Source organism: Rhamphochromis longiceps, linkage group LG22 (genome assembly GCF_057381845.1).
Source record: "Rhamphochromis longiceps isolate RC_006_pf linkage group LG22, R_longiceps_female_GT1.1, whole genome shotgun sequence".
Taxonomy (NCBI): domain Eukaryota; kingdom Metazoa; phylum Chordata; class Actinopteri; order Cichliformes; family Cichlidae; genus Rhamphochromis; species Rhamphochromis longiceps.
This window is the reverse complement of record NC_140577.1, coordinates 21487013-21511286: the sequence shown is the minus strand read 5'-3', so window position 1 is coordinate 21511286 and position 24274 is coordinate 21487013. Positions and strand designations below refer to the sequence as shown.

Here is a 24274-nt window from a genome sequence, read left to right as displayed (position 1 = left end):
TGACTCTTTTTTTTTTTTTTTTATATGAAGACCTACATGTTACACTACTTATACACAACACAGGTGGTCCAGGAAATGAGTCGTAAATATCTGATTTTTAAATTACACATTTTCTAAGGTCAAGTTTACCCAAATTACAAAAAAAGTAAATTAATCAACAGCCTCTAGTAGTTTCTAGCCCTGTAGACAGTTAATTTGTTTAACACAGGCTTTGTTATCTTTTCCTCTGACAAATTGCAACCAACACCTTATTACAATAATAAAAACAAAACTCAAGACTTCAGTGCACTTCAAATCCCGACCCTTGCTGTTTATCTGAGATTCATACTGATAATGTTGCAGGATAAAGGTTTATAAACCGTTAGTTTTTTCTATATTTCTGCACAAATTAGATCCAAACTGTTACCGGATTTTAACAAAAGTCCTAACTACTGATTAAATTTTAAAAAAAAGATGCTCACTTATTAACTTCATTTAGTTATTGAGGAAAATGATCCATGATTGTATGTCTGTGTGTGGCAAAGGTAGGTGAAATCTGAACCTAAGAATTTCCAGTTTTAATCAGCTAAAACTTGACTGTGTGTGTGCTCTCTGTTTTTATTTATAGAACTATCAAAGTCTATTCTTCATAACTCACATTTAGGGAAGTGAATAATTACCCTTTGTCGCCGTACGTACAAAGGAAGGAAGGAATTTCTAAGGATTTCAGAATAACAATTGTTTACGCTTACCACCCTGAAAAAGGATGCAAACCCACCCACTAGTGTTGCCCTCCCCAGGAGTGGCTGACAAAGAGAAAGGAGTACGAACCCCAAAGAAACCCAGGCTAACTGCTTGGATAATGTTTGTAAGTCTATCATCAGGAGAACACTGAACAATAATGGTGAGCTGCAGAGGAGTGTAAGGCGAAAAGCACTGCTCTCCAAGAACACTGGTGCAATTTACTAAAGATCACATGCACAAGTGAGATTTGTAGCTCAATGAGACTAAAAGAAATTGTCTTTTTGAAAGCACCCCATTGAAGGATAAGAACCTCGTCTGATATGTGAAACCTAGTGTTGGTAGACTTATCGTTTGAAGCTTTTTTTGTGGCATCTAGGCCATAATGGCTTACCAGTGGCCCAGTCATACCAGTAAATGGTCACTTTCCTCAATAGAGAGTGTCACATAATATTTTCTACTTTTCACAGTAGACAAATTTGATGACATATTAGATCATGTTGTTACAGAAATATGGAAAAAAAACTAACTTTTTCCTGCACCTGTGAGAATTTAAGCCATCTGATAATTATATATGTGCTATTATTATTCATTCTAAACAAATCCTTCAAAATAGGGTAGATTATTAACAATCGTGACCGAGATACGTGAGCAAAAACACACATTTAAGCGCTCACAAACTGGAATCAAAACAACGTATCAAATGATTTAAATACCATCAACATCACTGAGCTGCATCCTTGTTACTCTTCCGCCGTCGCATAAGCGAACACAAACGGATCGATTCAGGCTGTAATGCAGTACTACGCACTTGTTTTTCCTCTTAAATTATACTTTTTTTCATACATATAAAAATACAGTGAGCCCATTGAAATCAAAACTCTCAGTCCTATTACAAGAATGTAGTAAAATACAACAGTGTGAAAGAATAATACTTAAGGCTTGGACTGGAGGCTAACTCTAGGTTGTACAGTCTCATTTCATTTAAAGACACATAGCAGCACCAACCCGAAGCAGAAGACTGCACAACACTTTTCCCATTTACAGGAGCTACGACCTCAAAAGGCATTGTGTTAATGCCCTAAACAGAGCAGATAGAAGCGTTAGCAACAGAACGCAATATGAATACAGTGGTTATTTCTGGGCTTGTTCACAAAGAACTAAAAAAAATGCAAGTCAACAAAAAGTTGAAAAGCTTTTTTATAGACTAACCAGCTTTTAGTGCCCTTTGCCCGCTTTGTGCCGAATATGTCAACAAACACCAGAAAAGAGCTGTTGTCTGATCCGCTCTTCCACCCTCGCCGCCTCCTTGGGCCCTGCGTTGGCTTCCTGATAGAAATCTGTCCATCTTACCGACTTCTCCTGCTTGGGCAGTGGGATCTTGTCAATGTCAGTTTCCTCTTCCTGGTCTTCAAGAGAAGCCCTGCTCTTCGACAGGAACAAGAAGTCCTTTTGATGTGGTGCATCCTCTTCCCCTTTATCCCCACCTTGCTGCAGGACTGCTCTTTTGTGCTTTCCGCTGTCCCTGCTCTTCCCTCTTCCTCCCGCCTCCTCTTCCTCCTCCTCCTCCTCCTCTTTTGAGTTTCTTCTTAACCTGTCCATCTCTGTCTCTATCAAAGGGGACCTGGTTTCTCTCTCTTCTAGTAATTCTCCAGTAGCACTTTTCTTTGCCTTGCTGCGACCCCTGAGGTTCAGCATCTGAAATCAAATACATGCGTTTGAGACAGTTTTGTGCTTTGTGTCATGTCTTCTTCTTTCTATCTCTCCAGACACCTGACAAAGTACAACAAAGCCTCTTTTATTGATGCCTTCTTCCTGTACAGTTTTAGGCCAACTATTTGCCTATTATTAGACTTTTCCAGAGTGGATTTATATATTCGCTGTACATCCCATATTTAGAAACATGACTTTTTAATGGCACCTTCTGTGACATAAAGTCACGTGCCCTAAAGGCACAACAGAAGAAGAGTGACAGGTTTGTTGCGAAGATTGAAGAAGAAGAAAGGGAGACAAACCTTGAAGTCTTTTCTCTTGCGCTGCAAAACGGGTCTCTGAAGAAAAAGAATTTGCTTCGTCGACAAACTCCCGTCACTGCACAAAGACAGAGAGCTGCACTTTTACTACTGTTAACCCGCTACGCTGTAGTGCGAGAAGCCTGCACGCCACTGTATTTACTGAAATCCAGTTTCTGCATGCTGCAGTTTGTAAAAGTGACAGGTTACAAGACAACAGCAGTTCAATGACAGCGTTACTGCTCGCGAGCCCTGGCTGATTTCAAAAGCGGTTTCATGTTGTGATGAGCATATGATCAAGATTTGTCAGATCTTGGACCATCTGTCCTGCATATCTAAGCCACGCTGTCAGTCCTAATCCTAAAAACAATGAGGCAGGCAACATCTTAGGAGAAAGAATCAGTCTACAAAGCGTAGTCCTTGCTGAGTTTAGGTGATACGATTCAGAGCACGTACTGACTCAGTGGATCTGGGTGCATGGTAGGACAGTTGTGTGTTTTTTCTTGGGTACCTGTTTGTCTTGACAATGGGTGTGGGTAGCACGCACATCAGTCTCCATCCATACGGAGCTAAAGACTGAAGCAGTGGGATGTAGTCTGTCTTCACCATAACACCCTGGACAGAGGAAAGAGTGCTAATGTCTCACATATAAAGAATGCAGTCATACATATATGCATGCAAAATGCAAGCAGGTAGGTAATGGCACAAGCTTAAGGCCAAAATGGTTGCTCAAAAGAGCACATTTTATCTAGAGCTTTAAAAGCCTGAAAAACCTCACGTCAACAACTGTCCACTGCTCAACTACGATAGCATCATAAGAAGTGTTTGCAGTTTCCTCAGCAGAGGTCTGGAGGATGAACACGCTATCCACAGATGAAACCCCATTAGCTGGAGAGAAAAAGGGGACAAATTGGAGACAAGAGTTAGATAAACACAAATGGATAAATGGGATTCAAAGAGGAACTAAAAACTAAATCTCTATTCTCCAATCTCTCATTTTTCATCCCCTGTTCCACTCGACTTAAGCCTGCTTATTCCATGGCTGGCTGAACAGTGACTTATGGCATAAGCCGTGGACTTTCTGCACATAACACCATGCATATCATCCATTACTCAACAGTGAAGCATGGATCTACAGCCTGAGCTCAGGCTGTAGATCCATGCATCCATGAAATGCAGTGTCATAGATTTAGTGGGTGAGGAGTTTGTGCTATTGTATTGGTTATGTTAAAGATGGGTGCTTTCCACACCATGAATCTATGCAAGCATATAGTATGAAAGGATTCATTTAGATTAATTACTGAATTGGATAAAAATAAGCCAAAATGACTCCATACTTTCAGTTTTGAAACTAAAATCAAACAAGTGAAAACAATCAATTAAAGACATGAAAGGAGTGGAAGCACAACCTTGGTCTGTCAACTTTTATTTTACGTATGACAGTACATGAAAAAATGGTGTTGCATTGCTATGGTTACAGGACTTACCGTTATCATCTCCGAGATGGAAAAACCCATCAATGAGGTGTGCTCCGCTGTTGAAATGCTGGGTCAAGTGGTCGAGCCAGTGTGCATCAACTCCTGTGATTAGCCCTGCCTCCTTTTGCACTTGCAGTGGCACCCTGAGTGAGTAGAACCTCATAGAGCTGTTCAGCTCTTCTGTGTGGTTGTACAGTGCAAAGAGCTGCATTCCTACAGGACATGCAAACAGGTAAAATTCACAAACGGAGAAACAACCCAACGAGTAAACAAGCAAACAGGATCCTGCGTACTTACTGGCCTGCGCCAGTGGCGAGGTTGCCCCCTTGTCTTCTTCGGAACTCTTTAGCCTGATGTGGTTGTTGTTGTGCGTCGTCACTGTGCTCTGCCCACGTGCACGAGCAGACTTTCTTTCACTGTTACGATCCAGCTCTGGAGAGCTGAGCCAGCTGTCTGAGCTTGAACCACGTCTCTCTCTCTGGTCTGGAAGGCTAAAACGTTTTTCTGTGCATCCACTCAAGTGTCCTTTAGCTCCTGGTACACCACGCTCCTGCGGCCTTGTTGAACCTACTGTTTCTGGAAGGGTCGGAGTTAGCCCGTTCCCCTGGGTCTCTGCAGAGCTTTGAACTATGTCTAAACCAGGTTTGACGTGATTTTGAGGTTCATTCGTTGACTCTTTGAAGCTGATCTGTGAGGTAAGAACTTGTTCACTAGACTCTCCTGGGGCGGGGCTAAAGTCTGGTTCTCTTGGGCCCAAAGTGCTGTGCTCCTGTGGATTACATTTAAACTCACAATGATCTAACTCAGAGGAGCACCGATCAGTTTCAGCACCATTTTGACGAGGTTCTGTAGGATCCGTTGGGCTGGTGTTGGCACTGAAGGGGTGTCGATGTATGGGAGAAGGGCTTGAATGTAAGGACGACAGCTCGTCGGGATCCCAATTTCCTAAGAAGCAAGGTCCTCCCCCCGGCTGCTGGAGAAAGCCCACAAACATCACACCTTGCTCTGCTACATCCTGGATCTGCAACGGCAATATATGCACACCCATACGCTCTATTATAACAAAGCTGAGCGATGCATACATATAAAGGATGTCTTTCACTGGTCTTTTTTTTTTTTTTTACTATAGGCAAACAAAGCCTCATCTACACACAAACAAAGGCTGACATACGCAGACTAGATATTCTGCAAAATAACAACCTACCTAATCATCTGCAAAGATCAAATATTCAAATGACAAAAGGACCTCATTATCTCAACGCACCCGTGTGTGTACATGTGTGACAGAGTTTGTGTGTGGGTCTGTGTATGTGTGCGCATGCTGCTCCCTCCCACGGAGCTCTGGTGGTTAATTGTCAGCTGATATTTGGGCTGACAGTTTTAGACAGACTCGACAGGAGAGAAATCAGATCGCAAACTAACACTGAACAATAATGAGACACATCTTCCCCTATTACCCGCTACTTTTGACACTTCACTCGTCCATACATGCATATCACATTTTTAAAAACACTCGCTATTACCAACACACGCGCAAAGTTTACACACAGATTTATCTGATGAGTATGTCCAGAGGGAGACAGAGTGGGTACCCTAGTGGGGCGAGAAAAAAAAAGTATAAAATTTCAAAACTGAACACACACACACACACACACACACACACACACACACACACACACACACACACACACACACACACACACACACACACACACACACACACACACACATATATATATATTCCATCAGTCTGCCTGCTCGATGCAGCTCCTGGGTTCTTATCTCGAACTCTCTCTGGCAGCTTGTGATCTGATTGGTTATTCATGTCACGCTGCCGAAGCCTATCATATTATACTCAGTGATGTGCATTTCCATCCAATCAGGTTTTCCTTTGTGCTCTCTGGGTGTTCAAATGCCAATCTATTCAATAGTGCACATTTTCATTTCCCAATGTAGAACTGTTGGAGAATTCATGAGCAGAAAGACTAAAAGTGAGTTTAACAGCTGATAAATGCCAACCATGAGGCTCTGTGTTGGCATGCCATCTTTGGGGCTTACTTCTTTCTGTAGTTTACAATGACACTCTCTTCGTTATGTTCCTTCTCCTTTGGTTTCCTTGTTACGGGTTTAGCAAACAGTGTAATTGGAAACTAGTCAAAATCCAGTGTCTTTTGCTGATTTCTTCTCTTCCATCTTTTTTTTTTTTAAACTCCCTCTTGGGTCCTACGTATGACATCTGGGCTTGGGTTTTTGTTCAGCTCCTGTCACAACGCGTTGTTAAAATCTCTTCAGCCAGGTGAATTTGCAAGATTTTAAAATGGAAAAGCCCCATTTGAAATGAAGACGATCTGCATGCTAGTACCAAAGGCAGAGCTACCATATGGCACAGACAGGCAATTATAGGCAGTTGCCTGTGGCCATATGAGCAGGGTAATATTTCCTTTACCGTCACAGTTGTGCTGTGCCAACGTGAAACACACAAACACACAGAGAAACAGTGCAACAGGTATGGAGACAGTGAGCGAGGAGGGTAAGTATGGTAAGGCAACCATGAAAGAAGAAGAATTTTAAATATACTTAATGTCTTCCTGTCTTCTTCTGACCAAGCAGGAAACAACCTGTGTGCATTTTTCACAACAAGGCCTTTCCTCCAAATACTTGTAGAAACATGAGGACCAGCATTCTGCACATGCGGCTTCAATAAAGTAACACTGGATGATGTTTTGGGTATACAAGGTGATGAAAGTGACATACTATTTTACATCTATATGACACAGTGAAGCTTGAGCTGCCTACACTTGCAATTGAACTCACCCTCTTGACGTAGCTCTGGATGACTTCTGGGTCAGCGGCCTGATGACCAGCCACACAGACATCCGTCTCCAGACGATTTCTTGCCCATCTCAGTTGGCTTTTCTCTGAACTAAAGGGTGAGAAATAAATTTAAGGTGAGAAATGTATACTTTAGCTAAATTCTGCTCTTGTGAAGTAGAAAATGCCAGAATACGCTGGCTCTCTAATGACATTGTGCTAGACGGTCTCATTTAGTTTTTTATGTCCTGGTCATTATAGCCACAGCATGACAAAGTAGCATTACATAGTAGCATTAGTCTAAAGGAGCCACAGCTATATAGTATCTGGCAGATGTGCTCCTGTTCACAAGCACTCATTGGCTCAAAATGATTGCAGCAGAAACATAATGTCAAATCTGATACAGGGAGAATTTTCCATTTTAGGAGAACACACATTCATCAAAACCACAAAAGACTTATTAGACAGAAGAAGGACTGAATTTCCTTCTGCTCCCGCTGCAAGACACCATCATAAAAGGAGTATTCAGATACGCCTCTTCAGATTTGGATTGAGGTCAGTGGGAAGGCCGTGGTAATATCTTGCGCTCTGAGGCGTGAGCGACATTCTCAGCTAGATTTGAAACAGTAGATCTGTCATATTTTTTTTCCCTTTCATTTTTAGGGTTTTTGATGAAAGGGGATGGTGGTGATGGGGAGATAAAAGGCAGAGTAAAGGGGACGAAAGGGGGGTGACGAGGACAAAGGAAAAGTGGGGGACGGTCATCACTGAAGAAAGCAGATGAAAGGATGGAGAGATGGTTTCTCTCTTTCAGTGTGCCGTTCCCCTCTGGCGAGTGCTGATGATGCAATCAGCCATCTCCACGGTGACAGGTGCCAGGAAGCAGCAGGACCACTTGGCAGGAGGGGCATCAAAGGAGCAGCTTGGCACCTGTCGGTACACTACAGAGTGTGTGTGTGTGTGTGTGTGTGTGTGTGTGTGTGTGTAAACCATTGCTTGAATTCACACAAGAGGAAGAGAGAAGGCTAGCCAAAAACTGCAGACTAAACAAAGTAATGCCTTTAATTTCATGGTGTATAGATGACAACCAATGGGAGTTTACAAACTATGTAATCAAAGCTCTCTGAATAAAAGACAAAGGAATGATCCTGTCTACATGAGACATCTTTATTCAAATAATTATTTTAAAAAGGTTCTAGTAAGATGATGACTTGTTGGAGAGAGCATGAGCTGTTAAAAGGATCAGATCCTATCCATATATTTTGAAAATGGAAAAACAAATAGTGACAGAAATGGGATGCAATAAACTACCACCATCTAAAAACAATATCCAAAGAGAGAATTTCCTCTTTGTTCAAATACTGGTGGGCTTATAGACTGCAGCTCTGTAGCCATGCTAGTTCCAACATGAGACACGCCATTGTTTTTATGCTAGCACCACTTCCTCATGCTAGCCTGCTAACCATAGACCAGAGGTGTCCCAGGACCAGAATCACCCTGGCAAAGACTCCAGTCCAGCCCACTTGAAGACTTTGGAAAATGTGAACAGTATTTTCACCACTTTAAAGCTTTTCTTAATGATAAAGACCTCCGCCATGGCACTTCATATTACACCAAAGTAATCAAGTAATGGGTAAAAAAAAAATTTATGACAGAAGATATCCATTTTTTCCCCACTACAATAGAAATATAACATTTTCACAGTGAAGAAAAAAAAATCTGTCATCAAAAAAAATTGAAATGTAACTTTTTTTTTTCTTATATTACAATATTTGAGAGTGAATTTGTGTAGTTTAACTTCTTCACACTGACAGAAAGAGGAGTTTCACTGGTCCGGCCCACTTAAGATCAGAGTGATCTCTACGTGGCTCAAAGTGTAAAATTAGCTTGATATCCCTGCCATAGACAGTAAAAAGCATGAACATAACTTCCAGGTCAGAAAAATAGAAGCCAATGCAGAAGTGCCTTGAATCTGAAGGCCACTAGATGGGAAAGCTGTGGCTACAAAACCCTTGAGGTGTTCCTCACTCACCTCTCTTTCCATCAGTAATGATTAAACTCTGGCTCTCTTTCACTGTTTGTCTTTTGGCCTCTCTCTCCCATCATCCCCAACCTGACGCAGCAGATGGCTGCCCTTCCTTGAGCCTGGTTCTGCTGGAGGTTTCTTCCTGTTAAAAGCGAATTTTTCTTTCCCGCTGCCACCAAGTGCTTGCTCATAGGGGGTCATCTGGCTGTTGGGTTTTTTTCTCTGTTATTGTAGAGTCTTTACCCTACAATATAAAGCACCTTAAGGCAACTGTTTTTGTGATTTGGTGCTATATAAATAAAAATGAATTGAACTGAACTGATGACAGTGCTAAACCTTAGTGAATCCCTGAAACATAAATGTTTCTCTAAATTCAGTCGGGCAGATTTTTAGGTAAGTCACAAAATGGGAGAAACATTTTAAACCTCTTATGGTCAGACTAGCCAACCATTATTCTTCTACTGGGAGCAACTGAAGTCATCATAAAATTTAGTACTCCACAAACTATAAAACTGATCTATCCTCTGGGTCTGAAAAGTAATATGCAGCAGTGCCCTAAACTTATTTTGTTTCTAACAGCCAGTACGGGAAACTCTTGTCCAAAGAAGTTTGATCATATAGAAGACCATGGGAAATGTACCAAACGTCTGGTTCAATATTCCTCAATAATAAGGCCTCATCATATCTTATAGACCTCATAGTACCATCGTATCCCAACAGAGCTCTTCAATCTCAGAGCGCAGAGGCATATTTTCAATTTCCAGAAGAAGAGCCTTCAGTTATCAGTTTGGACTCTGAAGACAGCCACCCTATCTACTTTTAAGATTAGGGCCCAAACTTTCATTTTTGATAAAGCTTAAAATTGGGGCTGGATCACATGACACTGAACCCTTACTTAGTTGTGCTGCTTTAGGCTGGCTGAGCATTCCTCCTCCTACACGATTTAGTCTCAGTACAGTATATTACATTTATAGTCAAGAGTGAGAGAATTGGGATACAGAGCTAAAGTTAGCCATTTTAAGTGGCTGACTCACCAGCAATTAAAAAAAAAAAAGCAGGTGAGGAAGCTTGTGATAATGAGTCTCAATTGGCTTCCATGTCAAAACAATGAAGTCACATAGGTTGGCAGCTTCAAACGAGTGCCTAAATGAGGCTGCAAATTAATCATCTTAATTATCTTAATCAATCTGGAGTGAATAATCTTACAGGTTACAATTTCTTCCCTAAAGCTGGGTACAGTTGCTCATAGGCATAAGCATGTTTAATAGGTTTACCTCGGTGTCTCTCGGACCAGCACGGCCCGGTGGAGCTGGCGCTGGATGTGTGCTTGGCGGGGCCCGCAGGGGTGAACAAAAGGGTGGACGGCAACCAGGACAAAACCCTGTGTGTAGAGCTCCCTGACTTGAACCGGCAGCTCTCTGACCGAGGACAGACAAAGGACTGATGACACCGGCACCTCTGGAGGGAGGAAAATGGGTGAGAGGAAAGGGAGAACAACAAGGTTATACAAGGATAGGGTAATGGGAAATAAGGAGCAGGTTGTAAAAGGTGGCAGAGAATTACATAGGAGTGGATAAAAGCTGAAACAAAGAGGTGGGGGCAGAAAAAAAAACAGAGAGGTGGGGAAAGAGACAAAGGGACAAAGGGTGTGAAGGAACAAAGATGGAGCATGTTTCATTATGATAATTCACACTGAACAACAACACATGGCATCTTCATGCTAAATCTGAAACTAATTACACCGGAACTATTAGCCTCTGTCCTCACTGTCACCAGCACAGTCTGGCTTTTGGAAAACACACACAAGTGTGCAGGGACACACACTGTTATGGATGGACAGATGCTGGAAAGTGCTTATTAGGAACCACATTCGCCCATATTAACAGAGAGTTTAACACATCTTTCCCCCCGACACAGACACACACACACACACACACATCAAAAGGTTTGACAGACAATGCTATCACATCGCCTGTTTGGGCGTACGGTATTAGCAGCAATCGCTAACACAGAGCTGCTTCTCTTATTACCAAACACAATGGAAAGAAAACCCGTTTACTTCAGTGGAAATGGTTAGCAGAGCTTATCGTATGGAGGCAAATCCACCAGGGAGAGCGCAATGTTTGTGAGAGCGACCCTCTTGAGGTCGGTGCATTGTAGTAAGGCTCTCTGCCTGTTTACAGGCTTTTAAGGAAGCATGCACATAGCTGGGTGTTTGAGCGAAGCCAGGTGTGTGAGAGGGAGGAGGGCGGCAGGGAGGGGAATAAAAAAAAGAGAGAAGACAAGTAAAGAAAACAGCAGACAGAAAGAACGAGTCGGTTAGCAGAGCTGGGTTGGAGAAGGAGGAGAGCAGAGAAAGAGAGCGAGAGATGAGGCTGTCTGTTTGTGCCTGAATGCTTGTCATCCTTCCCCATTCAATCTCATTTGCATGGGTCTGGAGAAGAGAAAATAACCTGAATAAATTAACTAGACACACACACAAAACACACAGACATCCACACATGGAGAGAGAGAGGGAAAGAAAATGTGCAAACCATCTCATTTTCAATTTGTTCCTCATCATCTGGCATGTTCACACATACACACACATACAGACACCCAAGAAGCTGGCAAGTATGTTAGGGATACAAGCACATGAGGACACATTCTCCTGACTCCCATCTCAGTGAAACAATAGGAGAAAGAAAGGGGGAAAAAAACTCCCAGAGAAAATCCAACCATCACATCATTTTGGCATAAATGCTTGGAACCACAAGAGCCTTTCATCAGGCAAACACTTAAAAGGGTGTCTGTGGGGACTTATCAAAAGCAGTACAGTGATAATAATAATAACAGCTGGAGACTGGGGTAGGGTGGTGGTGGTGTGGGGGGGGATAACAACGATCCTGTCACCGTAAACAGTCATTAGCAGTCATTAGCCCTGCACGGCTGGCACTCACCCACCAACGAGATGCAGGCGAGGCATCGCAGCTAATGCCGACAGGAATACAGAAAGTTATTAGGGTGTTCTGCAAGTGCTTTAGGCTGGGAAGCGACTTCATTTATACCGTCTGCCACTGTGGGATTTAAAAGGGAGGATGCGATTCTGCTCCAGAATGGGAACGGCTCAGGGCCGAAAAGCCGGCTGGAGTTTTGTGGTGCCAGGGAGGTTAGTGTCAGAAGGGTGAAAGAGTCTGATGGGTGCATCAGTATCAAACTGTCTTTTTTTCTGTGACTTTTGGGGTTTGAAACTAAGAGGGCAAAGTGCACATTTAAGTAAGTATGAGTGTTTTTATCAAAATGTCCATCCACACACTACAACTGCTTAAAAGAGAGACTAATCCAAGGATACATTGTTTCACGGGCACAAGAAGCAACTGTGGGACAGTTCTGTGGATCTTCTATTTTTTATCTCAGCTTTGACCACATCATTGCCACACTGGGCTAAAGGCAATGTCTCACTTTTTGACCCATGATTTCACAAGCTACATGTAGAGCGTGAGAGTCATCCCCTTCCTGTAGTTGCCTGAAAGGGCTTATTAATTCCTTGTACAAATCCCAGAATTTCAATGTGTGACTGTAAAGCATATTTTGCAGTGTATGTGTGCCACAGCATCACTGTGCGAGCGAATGCGCGTGTGCGTGCGGGCCATCTTTTTGCCTCTGTTGTCTGAGTGTGTGCGTGCGTTAGGAAGAAAGCGCTTGCGCTAAGCCTGCTAGGCGATGCATGCGGATTACTACTTACAGCCACCCTCAAGGCTTATCCCCCTGCTTGCTGGAGGTTCACGTTTATTTAAATAGCCTTCTAATGACTTGCAGAGGTTTTAGGCGAGAATATGTGCCAAAACAGTGACTATAAAATAATCAACTTCCAGGAGCCTGGAGCTCCCCCGCCGTTTGAGGAATGTAGCTCCAAGTTATGAGAGTTGCCGGTCAGTATCTGAGTTTTGACAATGGAGGAACGATGTCCTCAGTACACACACTTTATGAGAAATGTCTCAGAGAAAGCGTCGGGTTCACAAAAAATGGCTGACAAGTACAAACCAGAGAGAAAAGGTTTTGCTGTGGTGAGAACACAGTGTGGCGCTTAAGGCACATACAGTGCCCATGTACTTGTGATGCTGTGAATTCCAGTCTGGCTCACTTTTGACACATAGCATCTCTCTGCCATCTTTGCTGGCATTCTCTCAAGGCCTTTTGCCAATAAGACTGAAACTGCAAAAAAAAAAAATGGGATGATTTGAACTACGTCAGGCTGACAAGCTCTCCGTTTTGAAAAATGTTGATATGCTTACCTTGAAAAAAAATGCGTCAGGCAATGTGCAGATGCCACAAGTGATGGATCTGTGGCATGCCAAATGCATCACATGAGATATTCTAATAGCAAGGCCATGTAAGGAAAAATCCGCCATAACGTTGTGGTGTGAGTGAAGTACACAAAAAATACTTCAATTATACACGCAAAACCATTGCAAAAACTGTGCGCATAACTCTGCTCGAAAATAAACTTGCCCACAGGTATGCAAAAGCACCGCAAACAGCTCCAGCTACACACACACACACACACAGGGACACACACAGAGCTGAGCATTAGACACATGTTGTAAGTTTTAATGAGCCGAGTGGGTCTCCATCTCTGCAGGGCAGCAGAAAGTCATCAGCAGAGTTCAGCTCCTCGCTGTCTGCTCCAGAGACCAGCGTTAGTCACACAGCATCACACCTAACTTCCTTCCTCACACGTCGGCAGAGTCCTGGCTCCCGCTCACTCGTTCTCACACCTCTAGCTCTCTCTCTCTCGACTTCTCCTCTCTCCTCACTCACAAGCTGCTCGTTCCCCTCCCCGCACCAGACCCAGCGAGCATTCACCACAACTCTTCTTTTTTTTTGTCCTCTGTTCTCTAATAAACCACCATGACTGCACTCTCCACTCTTTTCTACCTGGTTTTCCATTCTTTTCCATTTCTTCTGTTCATTACTGAGCAGATCTTCCACACCAAAGCCGGCCGGGTTTAAATGCCACACCTGGCTGTTAGATTTCATACATTCACGCTGACAATGTCGAGGTAACCGATCAGTGTTACAGCAGCGATAATGAAGATCATCGTACCTTTCGCCAAGCCAAGACGATCTGTCAAGCTACAGCAGACCGGTGATTAGAGAGTAATAAGACCGCTGAATAGAAGGAGACATTAGAATGGAGTCACGTGACGAGACGCGCCTTGACAAACCAAATAAATGGCCATGTGTGAACCGCAGGGCAAATGCCCGAAATGTTGAACATATTTCTCCTCATCCTCCTTGGATTAATCACAGGGTTGCCGTGACCCGGAGCTGGGCTTAGTCACATGGAAAACAAATAATATTTTTCTTTTTTAGCTCAACCACTGCGAGAGCTCAGAAAACAAAGGCTGACACTGTATCATCAGCAACATTGTTTCTGGTGAGTTTCATCACTCAGCGGTCAAAGGTCAAGTTAGAAATCACACTGTGTTCCTCCTCACTCTGAACATTAAGTTCCTCTTCCCGAGAACACAACTTAGTTTAATAAACAGCCATCCAGTCTCCCATATTTCACAGCGGCACCGGGGAAAATATTTGTTTTTCGTTACTGTGGAGGAGTCATCAAGTCACGCTGGCAGGGAAATAATACTATTAATGGAAGCCAAATTGAATTAAAGCACGCATTTGACCGTGGGTTTCCTCAATGACACAGGCTGACATACAGATTCCTCTATCTGCCTCCTACATACACACAAACACATACACGCGCACACACACAAATACAAATAAATCCCTTTGCTGGGAATGAGGTCTCTCAATCTCCACAAACAATCAGATAATCCTCCAGGAATCCTTCAATTCTCTTGGTCTCTCTATCACAAATGGAGAGAGAGGGGCCGGCATATACACTCTCACAGACACACACACACACACACACACACACACACACACACACACACACACACACACACACACACACACACACACACACACACACACAATCAATTCATAGTAGCTGTGTTTATCCTAAAATAGTCTACCAATCTTAAGCAGCTCAGGTGGCGTCAGTGAGTTTACCATATAAATGACCTGCCTGTCTGTTGAAAGATAACACTAACTCTGTTGACTAAGTGCTATGAAGTGTTTTTTTGTGTGTGAATGTAGCACCGTGGATGCTTATATGATCACCGTGTAAGAGTGTGTGTGGTCCTCCTGTATCTATATGTGTGTATGCTGCGGCACATGTGATTAGACAATTTATCTGCTACCGCCTTCAGCAACAAGGAAGACAAGCAATCCTCATGTCTATTGTCTGTTTTGGTCACCACCATTTGGGGTTGCCATATTTCTCTCTGCCAACACTAGAGCCTAACCCACTTGCCAAACATAACAGGGCTGGCTGAAAACGAAGCCGACTGGCAACCGGACCAGTGCCACTTGGCTGTGGCTTTGTGCCTGCTGTCTGTTACACTGTTGCATTTGAAACTCGAACAGAAAAAGGATTTCGGTGAGCTGCTCGCACCTGCTTCTCCTTGTCAGGTGATGAAGTGCACAGCAGAGGGTCTTAGAAACATTAAGCCATAAGGCAAAGAGGCTTCGACGCAACGGTTTCTCCTTCACACCCCTATTTTTCCCCTCACGCCTTCTCTCCACAGACCACACCGGCATAATGGCAGAATTAGTATTTTTAGAAACCAAATGCCTCTTGAGGATTCTCATCAAATGTTCTAAAGACGCAGTCAGCATACACGCCCACGCATTATCATACACACAATTGTTCATATTTGCAAAACGGTGCAAACAAAAACGCGCATTTCCAAAGGCGGCATGTCGCGCACACTCGTCAGCTTTACTACACTGTCACTGTGAGAGGGAGCAGCAAAGGGATGTTAGAGGGCACTGCTGCAGCACAATAACAGCTGAATCTCAGAATTAGAGGCTTTGAACTCACTGCAACAGGAGCTGCACACAGAAACAACTTCAACTTATAAGCCACTTTCTTCCCTCAAGATACTTAATGTAGGAAAAAAAAGACAAGAGCTGCTGACCTAAACATTTCACTTGACTGTTTAAAGTTAGAATAGCTACTGTGGCTATTTTACGAGTAGTACACACACACATGCGTGCGCACAAATCTGTAACCAGAGTTCAGGATGACAAAGCAAAGGAGAGTTCGACATAAAACAGCAAACTACAGCAAACAACCAGGCTCAGTTTAAAGAATTCCTCCGAATCACTTTGGAATGGCCAAATGTGAAGGCACATTCCTCGGAGCCTCCTCCAGACTGGAACTGGGACAAACAGGAATCAGATCTAAATGAAGCTTGCCTGCTGCATATCAGGGCCAAGATTTATTCTTCTTATTTGAGCTGCGTCTGAAATCTCTATCAGTCATTCATTTAGTCAGTCACTCATTCATTGCTGTCATAACGATTGTTAGCAAGCAGAAGGATTCGGGAACTAAAATTTGTAAAGGCATCTTTAGATTCGCTCTGCCAAGAATCAATTATAAAACCGATCTATCGGTTACAAAGGAAACAAATACTGAGAGAGCTCTTGTTAAAGCCAATAGCTATTAGACTAAGCTGAAACAATATGGAACAGACAGATGATACTGCTAATGGGTGATGACTTAGTTTCTTATTTATGGTTCTGGCACTTAAGAAGGAATAACTCTCATCATCTGTTTTAACTTTTGTTACTGGTTAGCTGGAAAACTGAGTCAAGTATCCTGCAGCTCTTCCTTCCTTCAGTTTTGGCCTCTAGTAACCGTGGACTGTATTTGGCTATTTTAGCTGCTAATTACACACCTATGTTTGCCAGCTACTCACTCACTCGCTTTAACGTCAGTTTGGCACTTGGCAGGAGCTCATAGTCAGGTTGTCAGAGCTTTTTTTTCACCGTAGAAAACAGGATGGCATCAAAACCGTAAAGGCATAGGTCGTATAACTAATATAATGAGCTGAAGGATGCTGATAAAAAGCTCCACACAGCTGATGTGACCAGCGATCTTGCCGTATGTGTTTCAGCGAGATTAGGCAGGGCCAGCTTGAGCTCTCAAGAAGAACAAAGAAAACACCTGTACACATAAATGGGGATATGTTTCTGTCTGTTAAACAGAGATGACTGACAGGACGTGGAGCTGCACTTCATACCTTCTTTTCCCAACAGGAAATCCAGGAAGTGGTAGGTGTAGGCCACTCCTACTTTGGTCTCCACCTGAGGACGTCGGAGGGTGGAGTAAATGTTTCCTGGGCTGTGCCTCTCTTCGGTCTTGCGCAACTTTGGGAGCCTACACCCCATATCTCTGTGTGAGGAGAGGAGATGGGTGAGATTAGAAAGCTTGTTCAAAAGATCTGCGATGATAAGAAAAAAAAAAAAAAACAGAGAAGCATGGAACAAAGACTTGAGTGGGAGACATGGAATCGATTGAGTTTCTAAATATACAAAATGCATTAGCACTTCCAATAAAGTGTGTGATAGTCACACACAAACCTAAATCCATTTTTTGGGGGGGAGGTAATGTGTGTATCTAAGGTTTGCACGTTCATACCTCACACAGACACGTGTGCTGCTGTAGCGCACTGAAATATGAGAGCGTCAGCCATTACCTGTTTGGTGGGGTGTGATACGGGCATCTCCTAATCAAATAGGGCTGATTGAGAGCGACATGTTTGATCAGAACGAATTAAAGGAGAAATGAGACTGATTTCCTGCCCTGTCAAGCAGAGCGACACGAGACTAGATAGAAAGAGGAGAGGAGAGGGCAACCAAGGTATTAGGCATGTTGTACAGCTAACCAATTTATATGTTGATCCAAAGCTTGCCTTGAAGCACAAAGAAATCCGTGTTCTTTTAATAAATGTAAAAAAAAAAATGATGTAAGGACACCAGATTGCCTTGAGAACAGGTGATTGGAAAAACAGCTCGGTGTATGGCTTGAAATTTCTCTGGAAAATGCTATAAATAATTGGGAACAGAAAGTAGAATTACAAAAAGAGGGGGGCAGAGAAAGGGGCTAAATGACAAGAGACTGGGGGGCGTGGCCAAAATCAAGCTAATCAGATGTGACAGGGTTGGCACTCTCCAAACATCTCCACAGATAAACTTAATATTCCCGTCTACCACGGCCCGTAAGAGTCACAAGATGAGGCATCTGCATATCTATGGGTGCGAGTGTGTTCTTGTGAGCGTGTATATGTGTTCCCCAGGGCCAGGTCTATATCTGTATCGCCATATCTGTTCAGGGAGCATGGAGAATGACACAGACGCTCCCAGTGGGCCAAGTGCATGGACATTAACTCGGCTAACGATCCCAACAGACTACATTAAGCCTGGTTTGCGCATGCATGCATGTGCGTGTCTATGTGTGTGTGCGTTATGTGGGTTTGGGTGACTTACAGTTTTTATCGTATTGTACATGCATTTTTGAAAGGTTAAAAAGTTGCAAAAAATAAAAAGGGAAGCAGCTTTGTTATATTTTTGTAGGTCATCTGTCTTAAAAGAGTACACTCCGTTATAATAAATTTTGCAAAGAGAACATAATTAAAACTCATCATTCTTTCAATAGAACATGCTGCTTCATAATGAGGACAAATGAGGAGAGATGGAGGGATGATGCTTTGGGGGAAGGACAAGGAGAGAGTCAACAGCATATCTTATCAGATTGTCTCCCTTTTCCTCTTGACCCTTCTTAAACTCCCATAAACCATTAGATCTTCGCTGTCTCCTGTTCTTAATTTGCAGAACGCTCGCTCTTACGTCTTCTGTCCACCACCTTTGATTAGGGCCACTCCGTGCACACTGCTGGCACAATGGCCTTGATTATCCTTACAGTAAACTCTTCATTTTTCTCATTCTTGCTTTTTGTGTCCGTCTGATTGCCAGTCTTGCAACATCCTCTTTCTTGTCACCAGTTCTGACCTCTACATTTGCTTCATCCAACCACATTTCTTTTCTTAACATCTCTCCAGTCATGCCATTTCAGTCCTCACCTTGCCCGACCTCGCTTCTCACTGTGTCCCTCATATCACCGTGTGGACCCCAGGAAGAATAGATACTGCTGTGCTTTAGCTGATGGGAATTCCAATAAACTAAACCTTTGCCGCATCTATTGCCATGTGCCACTTCTAATCCTTTCTGTCTTTACAATATAACATTACAGTGTGCCCTTCCACACCCCCTGTCCTCTAGCCATCCATTCCCTTTGTCTGTTGTCTCACGAGTCTTCTCCCCTGCAGAGCCTACTAAGTCCCGTAAAAGTATTACAGTGTCTCCAGACAGGCAAACAGACAGTCGAGTAGGCCCCGAGTTATGACTGAGTTACAGCATGTACATCCACTCCTAAATATTTTCCCTCCTGGGCTCTACTTTAATACACTCTGTCTGCTGACGGGGGTAAAGGTAGGGTAATGTGGGGATGTTTAGCAGACTTCATCCTGGCTGGTTAGGGAATAGGGATTTAGGTTTGGGAGTAGATGGTAGGATCAAATTTAGGAGGGAGGAGGAAAGATGGGGAGTACAATCATATAGAAAGACAACAGTCTTCCATCACTTCCCTTGGATCTGCTCATCATCCGATTCCAAGTTTTGCCCCACTCCATGCAAAATCTTCAGACACATCACATCCATTCAAAGTCTCACTCCATTCACAAGGCACTATGCAACAGTGGGAAACCATCACCACTTGGGATAACACACTTACCGTTTTGATAGTAACAGCTGATTTAGTTGTTCTTAAATAAATTGTGATTGGTCTTGGTCCTGACTGGCCAACTGCTCTATTCTATTTATTCGACACCTCATTATCCCTTTCGTTGTATTCTGTATCTGTAATTGGACGCAACACTGAAATGAAAAACCTAGGTTGTAGTGCAACAGAAACTCGTCTGAGTTGAAGACTTGAGGCCTTTTTCGCTACACGCGAGGCCTTTTTCTCTACATGTCGACTTCAAACAGAATCTCTCGCTTGCTGTCGCGCAAACACACAGGCAAGAAAAGGCCTTGACAGCAAAAAAACATCCATTAAACGGGTAGAGACAGGAGAGGGAGACAGATAAAAGGAGAGAAGAAGAGAGAGAGGAGAGTGAAGAGGGAGACAGACAGGGAGTAGCAGAGGGCTTCTCATTAGAGAATCTCTTGTAACAGAGAGTTTTGAAATGACAGCAGATTTACGCGAGAGCATAATCCATCTGCACTATGCCACCGCTCTGCTAACTCCTGTGCCACACGGGAAGGGGTGGGAGGGTGGGGGTGTGGGATGCCCGATTTCCAAGTAGCAATATTCATCGGCAGCAGAGTGAGAGCTAAATGATGGACGCAGGCTGTGGGAATTTCACAGTAAATGCAGATAGAACCACTTGGGAGTCACCACAATGGTGAAAAGCTGAAACTGGCATTTTCTGTCTGATACTGAACACTGTTATTGTTTTAGGTCTAACTCAATAGCATACCTGCATTAGGCCCCTCATAATCTATTGTATTAGTCGCTTTAGCTGAAAACAGTGGCATCTGGTGCGGTCTTCTGCAGCTGTTGCACATCTGCTTCAAGGTTTAATATGTTGTGTGTTCAGAGATGCTCTTCTGCATAACCTGCTTGTAAATAGGGGGGAATATCTGAGTTACTGTTGCCTTCCTGTCAGCTTAAAGTAGTCTGGCCATTGTCCTCTGAAATCTCCCATCAACGAGGCATTTTTCCCCAAGGAACTGCTGCTCACTGGATATTTTCTCTTTCTGGACCATTCTCTGTAAACTCTAGAGACGGTCGTGTGTAACAATCTCATCAGATCAAGACTAGCCCATCTGGCACCAACAACCATGCCAGATACAAAGTCACTTAAATTGCCTTTCTTCCCCATTTTGATGAACCTCCCATACTGAAGTTCATTTTGAACATCTTGACATATCTACATGACTAAATGAACTCTTGTTTTAGCGTTTTATTGTTTAATAAACTAAATAAAAATAAATAAACTAAAAAACAAAACAGATGCATATAAATGTGACACTTCTTGAATGTGTAGGAGTTTTTTTTAAACAACCTTATACACAAATACACCCTAAAATCATTTACTGACATTTGACATCTTCCCAAAAATACAATAGAACAAAAGAGGAAATCCTACCTGTGTGCGTGTGTGTGTGTCTATGTGTGTGTGTGTCTGTGTGTGTGTGTTGACTGATCAGGGCAAGTTGCCAATTATTTAAAAGCAATGGAGAATGTCAGCGCTTGGCTGCAATATATTCCAGTATGTGCTGCTACAAAAATAGAGATGTTTCCATCATACACAGAAACATGGATCAGCATATTTACAAGTAAATCATCTGAACTAAAAGGTCAGTCCTCTGACTGCTGGTAAGGCTCAGATTCAGACAGGTTTCTCTCTCTTAGCTCTTTATGCTGTCAGACAGAGCAGACACACCTTATATGGTCATCTCAGGTGCACAGCTCTGGATGTGATCCCCAACCACCAGCCATTCAAATCTTCTGCTTATGAGGGGCAGCCAATCACAAGAAAACTGACTTAAAAGAAGAGGGAGAGATGCACTCTGGGCCAGCGTAAAATAAGCAAGGATTACTCTAAACTGTGACTTTAAGTATATTATTATCAGAGTAATAACATTAATATCTCTTCGCTATTTGCTAGCATAATGAAATACTAACCAAATTCTAATGAAAACCACATGCTTATTTAAACCAAATGATTACAGTAGTCTAATTTACAGTTTCTGGGATAGTAAAAATATAACAGGGGCTTGAAATTGTACCATGCTTGTTACCAGAAGTTAAAGAAGAGTGTTTGCTTATGCTTGCTGCAAAAGGCAGCTTATAGTGCTTGTTATCTTGTGTATCTGTTGCACTAAAGTGATTTATAGCTACAAAGAGGCAAATAAAACAGTCACTGCTAGCTTCTATTTTACTTTATGGGCCAACTTTAAAAGCCACAATTTGCACTATTTGTGAGTGGATGGCATTATAAATAGGTTAGTGTACATGCAGAGTTTTGTTATTAGTTTATCTTATTCCCCTTTAAAATCTATGTATTTGTTGAATTTATATATATTTTATATAAAATATGTTTCAAATATTATTTTTCTATTTTATATGACATATTTTAAGTCCATTGTTCAGTACTTTGGTCAGTGGTTACTGTTTTTAAAACGCTTTATAAATAAAGTTGGCTTGGCTCCCAAAATAGTTTGGAACTCTGATTTAAGTCACGCAGTTTACGCAGTTGTTTAACAGTAAATCAAGGCACTATAATGAAAACTGCATGCTTATTTTAGCTATCTTACATACATGCGTTTGCACAGTATTTCACTGAATTTCAAAATTAGAGGTGACAGACTAAGCCCTGGGGCGACAGCTCACCTCCCACTGGGTGGGGAGCTCCACTCAGATCCTATTCAAGCATGATGGACGCTGATCATCAGGAAAGAGAAGGGGAAAAAATACAATGAGGCAAAAGGAGACAGAGAGAGTGATAAAAGACAGGCAGGGAGCAGAGAGGGAGCATGTCAAGTTGCTAGGAGCGAAGTGTGACTCCCCCTAAGCAACAAAGTAGTCACCTCAAACGGTGTTTTAATGAGGATGCACTGGGAGGATAAAAACAAATTATGACATTGATGTATTGGTCTGTCTCACAGCTTCTCGCACAGCCTATTTTTCTTTTCTTTTCTTTTTTTAAAGCACAGTTTATGAACAAAGGAAGATGGCTTAGACTGGAGCATCAATTTACTAAGCCCCGAGGTTCCTGAATCCATCATACACGGGCCTATTAGACTGGATATCAGAGGAGCGAGAATAACTGGTGACACAGAGAACATCAGGCAGCTCTTAGCACGGCCAGTATGATAAACTGGGTGTCAGTCACCGCTGTTGCTGTACAGTGAGCAGTCATACATACCCGTGTAACTAATCGCTGTCCCGTGCATTTTGTGAGCGCAGCCTAGCTTGAAATTACATGTTTCTGGTTTTCCTTTCCCTCCCCCCCTCTCTGGTGTGTTCAACCCCAACCACACACACACAACACGTGGCTGGCTGGTGGAGCCCGTTAACGGCGGTAGTTTAGTGAACGGGAAATGATACATGACAGGGCGCTTACGCACCAAATCCTTCACGATGTGACGCGCGCGCACACACGCACACACACGTGCGCTTTTCCATCTCCGCTCGGCACATTTAGCTTACTCCGTCACGCTATATCTTGAGTTCACTTCAACCTGTGACAGTGAGCAGAAGGCTTATTCATTTCGTTCCGCCATGAATATAAATGGCACACAACATCACACAAATCAAATGACTGTCTGAACGTCTAAACCAAAAGCATTTCTCTAGCTGTCACCGGTGTTTTATAGTGCAAGGCTCCCAAATCTAAAGTAAAAAAAGAACTAAAGAAAGAAGGATTTCTTACTCTTGGAAACGCAACCCCGCCTTTTAAGTTGTTTTGAAAGCTGTACGCTCTAGAAGATAAGTTACTCAACAGTGAGAAAAGTTATATAAACATTATGTGCACTTTAAAAAAAAATGCGCAAACTCCAAACGCCAAGAATCATATATACATTGCTCCCATTACTTTACAGAAATTAAAGAAAACCCTATAGTTGTTTTTACTCACGATCACGCAAGTCCCGGTCTTACGGTGTACTGGAAACCTCCTCACGCTTGAGTCAGTCTACGCGCTTCCCTCTCCTCTCTCTTCTTTGCCGTGTGCGCTCCAGTCACTGCTGCTGGAATGAGACGCACTCACTCTCCTCTCTGACAGCTCCAATAGGTAGAAAACACGAATCCTTCATTTAGAAACAACTGACTTCACTGCAGGCTAGCGATAAAGTCCCTCTTCCTCCCTGCAGCAGCAGCGTGTGGTGGAGACGAGTGAAGGAGAGGGCGGTTTATCTCATCCTCTCTCCTCCTTCCTGTTGTTCCTCACTCGCTGCTCTAGGTTTGGATTCTCTGAAACACTTTAGGAGAAATATGCACCCCTTTAGATGAGGGAGAAAAAAAAAGTTACCTCAATGACTACCCCAGGGTAATTTACAGATGTTTTTGCTCCAATAAGTAGTCACAAGTCACATTCTGGGTACTATTGGGGTCATTAGGCTCTGAGACTTTTGTTTTTCCAAGGGCTACCCCCCTTTTAAAATTCATATTTCATAAGAAGCAATCCAGACTTATCCATAATTCAGAAACGTCTGACTGAGGGGGGTGGGTGCGGTTTGGTGGGTGGCCACAGGGCTGAACAGAGCAC

At 42.9% G+C, this 24274-nt stretch overlaps 1 protein-coding gene across 1 annotated transcript; it reads right to left on the bottom strand.

The window, feature by feature from the left end:
- Positions 1–52: 52 nt before the first annotated feature.
- Positions 53–23902, bottom strand: rftn1a (raftlin, lipid raft linker 1a). Its single transcript, XM_085395576.1, has 10 exons — positions 23645–23902; positions 17183–17334; positions 10322–10505; positions 7025–7133; positions 4508–5231; positions 4220–4423; positions 3511–3620; positions 3244–3347; positions 2736–2811; positions 53–2418 (listed from the first exon to the last, which is right to left on the bottom strand). The coding sequence occupies exons 2-10, from the start codon at positions 17328–17330 to the stop codon at positions 1972–1974; spliced, it is 2106 nt and encodes a 701-aa protein (XP_085251702.1). The 5' UTR covers positions 17331–17334; positions 23645–23902; the 3' UTR covers positions 53–1971.
- Between the last annotated feature and the right edge of the window lie 372 nt (positions 23903–24274).